The 11,799-nt window shown below is 35.5% G+C and overlaps 3 protein-coding genes across 5 annotated transcripts in view; 1 reads left to right on the top strand and 2 right to left on the bottom strand.

The window, feature by feature from the left end:
* LOC104745758 (zinc finger BED domain-containing protein RICESLEEPER 1-like) overlaps positions 1 to 1,862 on the bottom strand; it is a 4,029-nt gene extending 2,167 nt beyond the window's left edge. For all 3 annotated transcript variants that reach the window (XM_010467089.2, XM_010467087.2, XM_019237031.1), the window contains exons 1-2: positions 1,734 to 1,862; positions 14 to 1,375 (exon numbers count right to left, since the gene is read on the bottom strand). In XM_010467089.2, coding sequence (XP_010465391.1) covers positions 14 to 1,336 — 1,323 coding nt within the window. In that variant the 5' untranslated portion in view covers positions 1,337 to 1,375; positions 1,734 to 1,862. The remainder of the gene's footprint in view (positions 1 to 13; positions 1,376 to 1,733) is intronic.
* Positions 2,248 to 5,904, bottom strand: LOC104745760 (mechanosensitive ion channel protein 5-like). The gene is made up of 5 exons (XM_010467090.2): positions 3,812 to 5,904; positions 3,578 to 3,701; positions 3,188 to 3,481; positions 2,893 to 3,095; positions 2,248 to 2,811 (listed from the first exon to the last, which is right to left on the bottom strand). The coding sequence occupies exons 1-5, from the start codon at positions 5,542 to 5,544 to the stop codon at positions 2,508 to 2,510; spliced, it is 2,658 nt and encodes an 885-aa protein (XP_010465392.1). The 5' UTR covers positions 5,545 to 5,904; the 3' UTR covers positions 2,248 to 2,507.
* Positions 9,570 to 11,529, top strand: LOC104745761 (GDSL esterase/lipase At3g14820-like). Its single transcript, XM_010467091.1, has 6 exons — positions 9,570 to 9,903; positions 10,001 to 10,183; positions 10,332 to 10,462; positions 10,554 to 10,778; positions 10,873 to 11,125; positions 11,231 to 11,529. Exons 1-6 carry the CDS (start codon positions 9,840 to 9,842, stop codon positions 11,425 to 11,427), a joined length of 1,053 nt encoding a protein of 350 aa, XP_010465393.1. The 5' UTR covers positions 9,570 to 9,839; the 3' UTR covers positions 11,428 to 11,529.

Below are 11,799 nucleotides of genomic sequence, written 5' to 3' on the forward strand. Positions count from 1 at the left end.
CGATCAACTGGATGTGGAAATCACACATCTCAACAAAGTATACATTTGCTGTCGGGAACTTGTTTCTTGAAAAGTCAGAGGCAATATCGAACACAAGTTTAAGATAACTGGTAACGTATCTTGTCCATTCCCACTCCTCATCGGTTAGAGATGAATCAAACGCGTGATCGTGATCACGCAGATGGCAAAACGCACCCTTGTACTCCAGCACAGTTTCAAGCATCACGTAAGTAGAGTTCGAGTTACCAAGAGAATCAAGAACCAAGAGCTTGTGGGAGTTGATTCCAGCGAGTTGAGCGATTTCATTGAACCTTACTTGTGTTGATTGTGAGCTCTTGACATATCTCACACTTGCTCGAATCTTCTGGATCACATCTCTCATAGCCTCCAAGCAATCTTGGACAAGAGAACTCAGAAGATGAGCGGCAGATTTCAACTCAAGTAACTGCCCGTTGATTAAGATCTGGCTGCTCTGAGACATGTGGTCTTTAATTCGCAGGACAATCTCTTCATTAACAGAAAAACTGTCAAACGTTACAGCGAAGAGCTTGCTCTCAAGCCTCCATTCAATCAAACATCTGATGATCACTTCCGAGAGCATATCCTCAGTATGAGAAGGATCCAAGGTGATAAAGTTTAGAACATTCCTGTGTAGCCTCCACTCCTCATCGATATAATGAGAGGCCAAACACACGTAGTTAGCACCGTCCCGTGAAGACCACATCTCCACGGAAAGATTGATCTTGCCATATAAATTATTCAAAGTATGCTGCACTCTCTGCTTCTCCCTCATGTAAATCTCCATACATGAATCCTCAACTGTGCTATTTGGCACAACTTCAAACAAGGGCTGAAGGTTCCTAGCAAACACTTTGAAACCAACATGATCAACCATGGCTAACGGATAACCGTGCATAATAATCATACGTGCAAGATCAACCTGACTCCTTTCTTGACTAAACCTTCCTCCACTTCCTCGGCTAAGAACCACCTCATCCCTACGGTGTTGCTCCTGATCGAACTTAGGTCTGAGATACTCGTCTTTCTGTTGACCCTCATCGAAACTGATAGGAGTAGCAAGAGTAACTGGATTCTCTTTCTTCTTTCTTTTAGGTGTCAGCAACTGAGACATGTCATGATTGGTTCGTTTGAGACACCGCATAAGATGGTTCCTAAGATGAGTAGTCCCGCTGTTGCTCGAACCACTGAGTTTCTTATTACACTGAATACAAACAGCATAGCACACATCAGCCTTTCTCACCCTCTCAAAGTAATTCCAAACAACAGATGTCAACCTCTTCGATTTCTGCAAGATGATCTCATTTGATTCATCCATCTCATACAAAAGCTCGTATAGCTTCTCCACCAAAATCCCCTATTCATTGATTAAAAAAAACAAAACTTTTAGACTTTTACAATGACACTAAGTGTTACAAAGATCATCATCTTAACTAACAACATCAGCATTATACAATTTGATCAAAACCAAAGACAACAGAGATCAAAATCATAAAACCACATTATTCAACAATAACACAACCACACAAATTGAGTTGAATGAAATCAAACAAAGGTAAAAACTTTCTGATGAAATAAGTCATACACTGAAAACAAACAAACAGAACCCTTTTGAAATTTGCGAGCAAGGCAGAGTTTTTTTGATACGAAGAAATTAGCGAACAGAGTTAGAGACGAACAGAGCAAAAGCAAAAAAGGTTTGAAATTTGAGGCACCTTTGTTTAACAAAATTATAATAAAAGGCCGTCAGAATCTGTGGAGACTAGAATCGGAGGATCCGAGGAGCTCTTTTAAGGGTTACGGGTGGGAAGAAGCTGGATCGAAGTATTATCAGATCCGATGGATGATTTGGGTTATTTAAAGACCCGGATTTAGGGGTTCCGGGTGGGTTATACCTATACCCAAGCAGGATAAACGGATCCGGTTCTGGATCCGAATTAACAATCCCGGTTTCGATTCACAAGTAACGCGGCCCTCGGCACGGTTTGGATAGATCTGGTTCCCGATCCGATCCGATCCGATCTCAATTAATACAATTTATTAATTATAATTCAAAATTAAACACGTCTAGATAGGTAATGTTATGATTTAAAAATAATTAAATATGATAAATAATTGATAATTTTTTTCCTTAATATATGAATTTTTTTTGTAATATACTTATACTATTTTTTTTTTTAAGTGTCTACTTTATTTTGAAACAAGTGTTATCACAAATTTAAATGTTAGTTTATGCAAAACTTGAATTGAACCATTTTATAAGGGTTTTACAATTGTGCCTTCATTTCCTCGATTTAGTAGAACAACATAAAAAATTGTCTCAAGGCCATAAACTTAGCTACAACAATAAACTACTTAAAGCATCACAAAACTACTAACTTCAAACAAAACCACTCATACATAAATATATACACAAAAGAATTCATAATCTTCTTTCGTATAACGCTGTTGGAAGTATCATATTTCTCTTTCACTAGAATCATTTCAATTCAAGGATTGCGTTGTTGCATCCATGAAGGAGGAATACGGTCTGAAGTCACTGGACCAGCCGTAGGAGGGAGACTTCGAACATTAATGTTAAGAGGATATAAACGATACTCGATATCGAGCTCTCTACAAGCTTTTGCAACTTCCTCTAGTAATTGACCTCTTCTTATATACCTCTCTCCCATGTCTTGATGATTCATTCTATGTGTCAACCACACCGCAATCTTCACACTATTCAAGTCGTCAATGCTTAGGTACACAATCATAGGTGCAGGATACCAATAATCCTTTTTGTTGTCTACATAGCTGCATGAAATTAAAACATAAGAAATAATGTTAAGAATCATAATGTTAAACCTAGGATTTACGGTTTAGGGTTTAACGAACCTGAGTATTCTTTGTTTAATAGCAGCTATCTTTTCAGGAGGAGTTGCTATATGGATAAAGAATTCGACCGCGTCTCCCATATCAGGACTTCGGTAATAGTTAGCTATCGGTTTTGTGCCAAGAACACTATTCGGGTATATGATCTTTTGATTATCATATCGCAAGAAAACAGTCGTCAATATGTTCATCTCCTCCACAACCAACTGTTACATAAACAATTGATAGATTAGAACAAAGTCACAATATTGTCATTATAAGAAAAACAATTTTATTGTATATATAGGAGGGAACAAACCTGAACACCGTCGATTTCGCATCGGTCACCGACATCAAATGGGTGCATAACGAAAAGGAAAATGATGGCTTCGAAAATGGTTTTGCATGAGTTTCCGAATACAAAGGCTACTAGAAGAAGCTGAGAGCTTAAGACTAGCAAGAATCTAGTTGTGGCGATTCCTAGTATGAGAAGCCAGATGACTATGACTATAATGCCAATCAACACGTTGATTATACGGTGAAGCCTGTTCACTGCTGTTTTTGTATCGTTTAAGGTCAAAGCCAAAGCTCTCCGTTCTCTAAACGCCTTAACCTGTGAAGAAATTAACACGAGATGAATTAGATAACGTACGTAACTCTGCTTTCCATGAAAAAGATTCTTGAGATATATCGAATTTGAGAGACTTACCACCCAATTCTTGAGGCAAGACTTGCTGATCTTATGGCTCTCTGAAGCTCCTTCAAAGAGATCTATGGCTCTTTCAGACTCCTCTTCACATAAAAAACGCAAGAAGTCTTCCAAATATATGTACCTAAAAACCATATACAAGATCCTCTTAATTAGTTAAGCTGAAATCAACCTAATCAAGAACTTTGATATTTATGATGATGATATATTAAAGCTATATATAATTAATTATACCTGGAACCTGGCTCGGTGACATTGTGGAATATCTTCCTAGCTGCACATTTAGCTTCGTACTCGCTTCGTATCTGCGTAGCGTCTTCATCCTCCTGACTTGTGTCCTGAATCTTTTGATCCAAAGTGGAAAGAGCTCCTTTTCGTATTATGTTCATCAATCTCTTCATGTTCCAAGCAGATACATTCTTTGTGTTCATTCTTTGCAAATGATCAATCCTAATCCCGTCTCTATCTACTCCTTTCTTGGAACCAATCCGAGTCAGCCCAGCTTGTGCTCTCCCGACTTTCATAAAACTTTTAACAGTCTCCTTTAGAGCTGGAGGCAACTTAGCTCCAGCTAGTTTCTCTAAGCTTTTGACATCCTCTGTTACCTTTTGCTCTTCTTCCTCCATTCTCTGAATCTCCATCAAAGGAGGACCCGAGAGAGTCTCAATAACGTATTGAGTGAACAACGACTCCTGGATCCGATCAAAGTAAGTGCTCATGTGGAACGATGAAGCAAGAACCTTAACCAGAATTGTTTTAACCAACCAAATGATCACAGCTACGAGCAAACACACCAACACTCTCGTCACGTACTGAAGCGGCGTGATCCGAGTCTCTCTTTCGACTTTCTTATCGAACAAGAAATGCCACGCGAGCAACACTAGCCCTAACCACAAGCAGTTTTGAACAGATTTTCTCACACCGTAGACGAAGTACAAAACCCTTTTCCTCCACAGGAAGTTCTTCTCGACCAAGAAGACAATGATTCTCACTATCCAACTCGAGACTAATCTCCCACATATCAACACCAAAACGGTCACTTCCCATTTCCACAAATCTAGCTTCCACCATGTCTTGCGTTTCAAGTTATCTACGGTCAAGCTACAGACCAAACTGGTTACTATCAGAATAAGGCTTATCCATTCAATAAAAACCCAGAAGCTAAGTTTGTCTCTTTTGTATTCCTCCGGTAGATCCTCGTCCAGAAACGGATCTTCCTCTTCCTCTTCATCCAAGACCCCACCTCTTCCTGGAGTACCCGCTTTAGGGCTTTTCCCAAGAAATCCAGATTTGAAAATCCCGGATCTCCGACCGGACTTCATCTCTGTTTTGTCAATCGCCGGGTGTGTCGGTGTCGGAGGATCCTGCAATCTTGATTTCGTCTTGTTCCTCCTCAGCATCGGTTTGGTCGAACTACACTTCATAAGCTCTGCTTCGTCTCTGTTTCGTCCTTCTTCGTCGCTACTTCCACCAAGAGATATTCTGTTCTGCCTCCGTCTTACAGCGTCGGCTTTAACTTTGGTCGTGAACGGAGAGGAAGATTCAGAAATAGTCGATAAGCCACTGCGTCGCGGGGTGTTGCTTGCAGTCGCAGCACGTGGTGGCGTGTTGCTCTGTAGCTCAGCCATGTTAAGCTCAACATCAAGAGAGATCTCGTCTCCTGAAGCTCTCTGCTTGTGGAGAAACTGACCAATCAGCCTCGACGGCGGGTCAGACAACTCAGCCGAATGCCTCCTCTGCCGCTCCTTCGGCTGCCTGAAATGGAAACTGCCGCCGTCTTCGTCGTCGTCGTCTCCTTTCTTTTCATTCTTACCCTTTTCACCATCCCAGAAGTCATAACTTGATTCTTTCCAAATATTACCTCCCTCAGCATTGCTGCTTGACCCTGTAGCACCGACGGCTCCACTCTCTTGGCCGTTGATGTTCACGATGAAGTCCCGCCGATCAGTTGAATCGACGGCCGACATGTTTCGTTAGATCTCACGGAGCCAAAAGCCTAGATTTTCTTACCTAATATGATTTCTTGAAAAAATGGAAAGATTTTGTTTTGTTTTTTTGTTGGGAAAATTTCAGAAGAGACGAGTGACAGTGTACGATTGAAGAAGAAGATGAGGGTGAGATGTAACCAAGTAAAGTAGTAGATGAGTTCAAATAAATAAGAAATCAAATATTAAATGTTACAAAAACAAAAAAAAAATAGCAGGTGGTATTTGGTTGATAATGAGAAAGGGGAACAAAGTTTTGTTCTCATATATCAACCAACAGGACGTGTAAAAATTTTTAAGTGTTTTTTTTCTTGAGGAAAGGTTTTTGGTAATGCAAACTATGTTGATGATCCAAGTGGTATTTATATGATGTGATGTGATTTGGTGAGTTGAACTTTGTGCTAATTGCTAAAAGCAACAAAACAATAATAGGATAATTGTTTTTTTTTTTCCTTTTTTTTTTTTTCTTTCTACTATGTCCCTTTAGAAAGTAACAATAGTGTACGGATGAAAAGGAATGCCATGATAAATGGAATTTTTTCAAATAATGATAACAAAGGTTTTCGACTATGCAACTCCTCCATATTTTGGGTTGTATAATTTTTCGGGTAAAACCAGGAATATATATAGATGGGGATGAAAATAAGTATAACCACTAAGTAGTATGTAAAAAAAAAGAAAAAAATCATACAAGTATTCCACATTTCTATGTTAGTCACTTAGTCCTAAATCAAAATATTTCTTTTTTGGAGAAGAGAGGTACTAGATCTCTTTTAAAAAGTAGACTAGTTTTTATGTGTTCTAATCTTTTGTGTTGTGTCCAATAGAAGTAAGAAAATAAAAAACACCCACTTGAGAAATGTTCTTTTTTTTTTGGTAATGGTGAGAAATGTTCTTCTAATTACAATATAAATTTCGTTCATTCCATTAGACCTACTTTATTTAGTAAGTTTTACCAATTTGACCTATACTATATATCATATTCGAATTCATGTCAGATAGCACTGAAATATAATAATGCTGACTGATTGAGTCATTTTTATTTGGTTGGTATCATTACAAATCATCATTGATATATGATTTTTTTTTCCGATCACAATAAAATCAGCACCACTAAATCGTATTTATAATCCTAGTACTAAGACTCGTGTCATCCTCTCGATGGCTTGGTCCTAATAAGTCAAAATGTACACAAGAGTCTGGCGTTTGGAAGCTCAATAACGCATCTAAGAAACTAAACTCGTGTTGTCTCTAGCTTTATTTTTAGCATATGTGTTCGATAGCTAAATTTTACGGTTTTATTTGTAAAAAAATATCTAAAATAGATATTGCTTCATGGTTAAGACTTACGGGTGGTGCACTGTCTCTTGCTTTCTTGTGCTTTTGTTTTTTTGGTTTTTAATAGACAGTCGATTTCTATATTGGTGTGTCAGCAATGCAGAAAGCATTTTCAGTTATCAACTGTGATTAACTGTTAACATAAATAAGAATGGATTAGCATTTCTAAGTTGCATGGTGTTTCCCTACCGTTTACATATATTTTTTTGTCTTCACTGATTTATTCGAGAAAAAAAAAACCTTTGCTAATTATGCTATTTGTAGAAATCACACCATTTTTTTTTTCTGATAAAGATCACACACAAATTTTACCATCGCGGTTTTTTTTTAAAAAACCACCATTGCTTTGTTTTTATATTTAAGTTTATCTCTTACCAACTTTTTTCTAAAGTTTTGGTTTTTTGTTGTCATGAAGCTAAAAGGTTTGGTTATGTATGTAGCTGCAAATAAGCTTTTTTACCGACTAGTACAATGTAGGCGGCCGGGAGCGAAGAAGTAATTTTTTTAGAAAGAACACATGAAAAAAATGGCCCAAAACAATCATGCCTGAAAAATAAAATAAATTCACTGACTGACTTACGTGGCTGCATATAAGCGGCGGAAATAATTTAACAAAAAGCCAGTTGGGAGTGATAAGAAAGGTACACGTGGTTGGACGTTGTTAGTCGACCTGGCGAATAAATACAAAGGTTGCCAAGAAAACGACAGGGAAAACGACTCGTGAGGGATGAAAACGGCACACAAGCCAGATACGCAACGAAGCTAGAGGTCAATATCGACATGGTGGTTTCTCTTCTTCTCTCTCGACAAGAGTGGTCACTCCGTGTTAATGCTGAGTATATCTCTTGTAATTATCACTTACTCTACTTGGATACTTATCTTATAATATACAATTCTATTTTTTTTGGACATCTTCAATTCTGTTTTGGCTTTCTGTTCTCATTATTTCTTTTTCCTTTTTCTTCTAATAATACATATCAGTTTTGGTTTTATTATGAACTCTATTGTTAATGACATGAATCTTTTGTTTTCTATATAAAATCAATCTAATCGATGTTAAATCTGGTATCATTTTCATATCAGACTTTTTTCGGTTTAGTTCACATTCGTTCAATTCGATTACTGATTAATTTGTGTACAAAAATCTACCTTAAACATCATTAAATGGTAGCAAACAAAAACCATTGAATTGAATGATGGTAATTAAGAAGAATACAATCAGAGTGTAAAACCGTGTACGGATCTATTTGTTCTTAACCAAATCATGATATTTTAAAGACACAATCCATCAAATTTAAATAAGTTGGTCAAGTATCTGATAATTGCTGGATTTTAATTAATTCCATGAATGTCAAGTATTTTATAAAGAGTGTATTCCCGAAATAGTAAGTAGTTCAAAATAACACATATATAGGTTGTTCATCAAATACAATACATAAAGTATGGAACCGTTGGAAGTTTTCAAGATAAAATAAAAGTAAAGGCATATTTGGTGAATTAAAATTATGACAAGGAAAGGCATATTTTGATTTTGTTGGAGTGGAAAAAATAAAAAGAAAATGGATGATTTGAATTTTTATTGTTTGTGATCCATACGATACGATCAAGAACCATGGACCACATTTTGTTGGATTTCTAAGGTATCAGCCGGTCTAGTCATCATGCATATAATGTTTTTATCTATGGGCCATCATCTGATTTTGTGATCGTGTGACCACGGAACCGCCGGTCGACCGCGTCACCCACACATATTTCAAAAAATCAACTATTATTTGTAAGTGATAATATATGCGTATCACATATTGTAACGGTCAGTGTATATTAACTATTAAAGACGTTCAACCGTTTTGATATCATACTTATTCAACAATGTGCATTTCTCTCGGATCTAATTATGTGAAGCATGTATACATACATACGTTATAAACGTTACAATTACAATATACGTATTAATTTACTTTCCAGTATCATATATAGAAGATACTCTGGATCCTATATGTGAATTTGTATCCGTTACCTTTAAAGTATGATCATGAGTTCATGACTAGCTGAAACTCTCAGTTATTAGGAATTAGGTATACATTGAAATCATCTATGATTAATGAGTTAGGCATACTGTATGATTTTGTTACAGACAACAGATCTCTCTTTTTTAAAAGTTGTTTGGCACACAGAATATCATGTCTCTAAACAAGCACAGTGAAAACTGGATAACAAAAACAATATGCCATAAAAATGTAAATATACTGGCTTACCACTAATAATCAAACATATTAAATGGGAATTAATAGATTTTGACTATTAGATATCGATATCCACTTGTGACACTTGCATGATATAGGTTGAGGTGTAGTTTCCGCAGAAGAACCTTCCGCATCCAAGAGCGTATTCTTCCATGGCTGATACATATATGAATAGCTACCTATCTACGTACTAGCACTCCAAGAGAGATTGTGACAGCGCTAAATGCATGTACCTTTTTCCCATTTAGATTTCCTCTCTCTCTCTCTCTCTTATTTTTTTTACTCCTTTTTAGTTGCCTATGTACAGTAAGAAAACAGCTATATATATATATATATGTGTATATACGACGTATATATATTTTTTGAAATTAATACAACGTATATTTACTACCAAACGTTATTATTTCATACAGTATTTTGCATGTATGTAAGATCACTTTCTTCTATATAAGATTCTATATATGTGATTTTATATTTTTCTATTAAAACGGTTGCCAAGATTTGCTGTTTCCTTTTTAAACAATTTTCTTCTTTGTTTTTAGATTATGTGTATCAACTTATATTCAGACTGTATATATATATATATATATATATGTAAGAATGTCTCCGTTCTCAAACATCATCTGCACAAAAATATATTAAATTTTTTTATTGTGAAATTAGTTTTCTCATTCGTTTAAATAATATTTTCGTAGCATGGATCCACGATTTATATGTTTTCTACTGCTATCTTTTATCGTACAAGCGACCACAGGCAGTGGTACATACATCAAACTTGTTTAAGATTTGAATTATAAATTTTGTTCTTTTAGTAATCACGTTCTAATCTGTTTTTTTTTTTGGTTTTTATAATTAAGCTCCTACGAGGAACATAACAGTACCAGCACTGATAGTATTTGGAGACTCAATCATGGATACAGGAAATAATAATGACATCCCCACTCTTCTTAAGGCCAATTTTCCTCCTTATGGTCGAGATTTTCCTGGTGCTATTCCTACCGGTAGATTTTCAGACGGGAGAGTTCCATCCGACATCATTGGTATAACTCATTACAAACTCTATATCATTTTGGTTTTCTAATTGCTTCTCGTCTTTTTTTTTTGTGTGTGGTAAACTTGCTTTAGTCTAGTTGTACTTGTATCCTTATTTTTATCTAATGTATATGTATTGTTAAAAAAACATTGCAGCGGAAAAATTAGGGATAGCAAAGACACTACCACCATATTTAGGCTCGAATCTAAAGCCAGATGATCTTCTAAAAGGTGTAATTTTTGCTTCTGGAGGTTCCGGTTATGATCCATTAACATCTACAGTATTGGTACGAATATTTTTAAATATTTGTTATATTTTTAATTGATATTTTTATAACTATTCCTAATTTTCTTTTGGTTTTTATATTTTTTTTTCAGTCTGTCGTATCAATGTCAGACCAACTGAAGTACTTTCAAGAATATTTATCAAAAATTAAGCAACACTTTGGAGAAGAAAAAGTTAAGTTTATATTGGAGAAAGGTTTGTTTCTAGTGGTCTCTAGTAGTAATGATCTCGCTGAGACTTATTTGGTTCGATCAGTCGAATATAGTCGTAACTCATATGCTGAATATCTTGCTCAATTGGCATCAGATTTCATCAAAGTAAGTTTCTTTTTATTCTGTATAATATAAACCCACATCATTTTAATCGCGCAAAAGTAGACAAAATGATATCTCAATTCATATAACGTGTTAGGAATTATCTGGACTTGGAGCTAAAAACATCGGAGTGTTTAGTGGAGTACCGGTTGGATGTGTACCCGCACAAAGAACACTATTTGGGGGGTTTACAAGATTATGTTTTGAAGATTTGAATAAAATGGCACTTCATTTCAATTCAAAGCTATCTTCTAGTTTGGATGCTCTAACGAAAGCGCTGCCCGGCAGAGTAGTATACATCGACGTTTACGAAACTCTTCTCGACATCATAAAAAATCCTACAAAATACGGTAACTATGACATATGAACTGATATCTTTTATTTTATTCCATTAACGTACATAAATGTTATATGATTGACATATATATACAATATACGATTTTGAATTTTTGTAGGATTTGAAGTAGCAGATAAAGGATGTTGTGGTACAGGATTAATTGAGTTGGTGGAGTTGTGCAATAAATTTACTCCTTTTACATGTTCGGATCCATCGACTTATGTGTTCTTTGACGCTTATCATCCGAGTGAGAAGGCATATCAGATTATCACTGATAAATTGATAGATAAATACCATAAGTACCTTAATAATTGAATATGTTTAGTCCAGTGATATAAGTTAAGTAGGTACCAACCCACACTATGTGTGGGATAAATCGATTTAAATAAAATATTATGAGCAAAATTATTATTTGAGATTTAAGATTTATTTTGTATAAAACAAAATATGTAAGTAAAGTTTTTTTTTTTGTTTATTCAAATTTGCGTTTATTTTCGGTAAACTATGTTTTACCCGTGAAATATTTGAATTTGGAAAAGAATTTTAAGGTGTTGTAGAAATTTTTGATGTGTTTTTGTGTTTCTAAAAATCAAATTCACATATTTTATGTTCATATTATCATCTACATCACTATACCATTAAATAGATAAAAAAAAATACTTTTTAGACTAATCGATTTAATTTAAA

This window comes from Camelina sativa, chromosome 15, assembly GCF_000633955.1.
Source record: "Camelina sativa cultivar DH55 chromosome 15, Cs, whole genome shotgun sequence".
NCBI classification, from domain to species: domain Eukaryota; kingdom Viridiplantae; phylum Streptophyta; class Magnoliopsida; order Brassicales; family Brassicaceae; genus Camelina; species Camelina sativa.

What these genes read in the sequence shown, in the direction of transcription:
- LOC104745760 (XM_010467090.2), bottom strand. Translation starts at nt 5,544, where the DNA reads ATGTCGGCCGTCGATTCAACTGATCGGCGGGACTTCATCGTGAACATC. An exon ending in GCGAAATCGACGGTGTTCAG is followed by an intron (nt 3,096 to 3,187) that starts GTTTGTTCCCTC and finishes TTTATGTAACAG; the next exon opens with TTGGTTGTGGAGGAGATGAA. An exon ending in ATTAAACAAAGAATACTCAG is followed by an intron (nt 2,812 to 2,892) that starts GTTCGTTAAACC and finishes AATTTCATGCAG; the next exon opens with CTATGTAGACAACAAAAAGG.
- LOC104745761 (XM_010467091.1), top strand. Translation starts at nt 9,840, where the DNA reads ATGGATCCACGATTTATATGTTTTCTACTGCTATCTTTTATCGTACAA. An exon ending in ACAAGCGACCACAGGCAGTG is followed by an intron (nt 9,904 to 10,000) that starts GTACATACATCA and finishes TTTATAATTAAG; the next exon opens with CTCCTACGAGGAACATAACA. An exon ending in CATTAACATCTACAGTATTG is followed by an intron (nt 10,463 to 10,553) that starts GTACGAATATTT and finishes TTTTTTTTTCAG; the next exon opens with TCTGTCGTATCAATGTCAGA.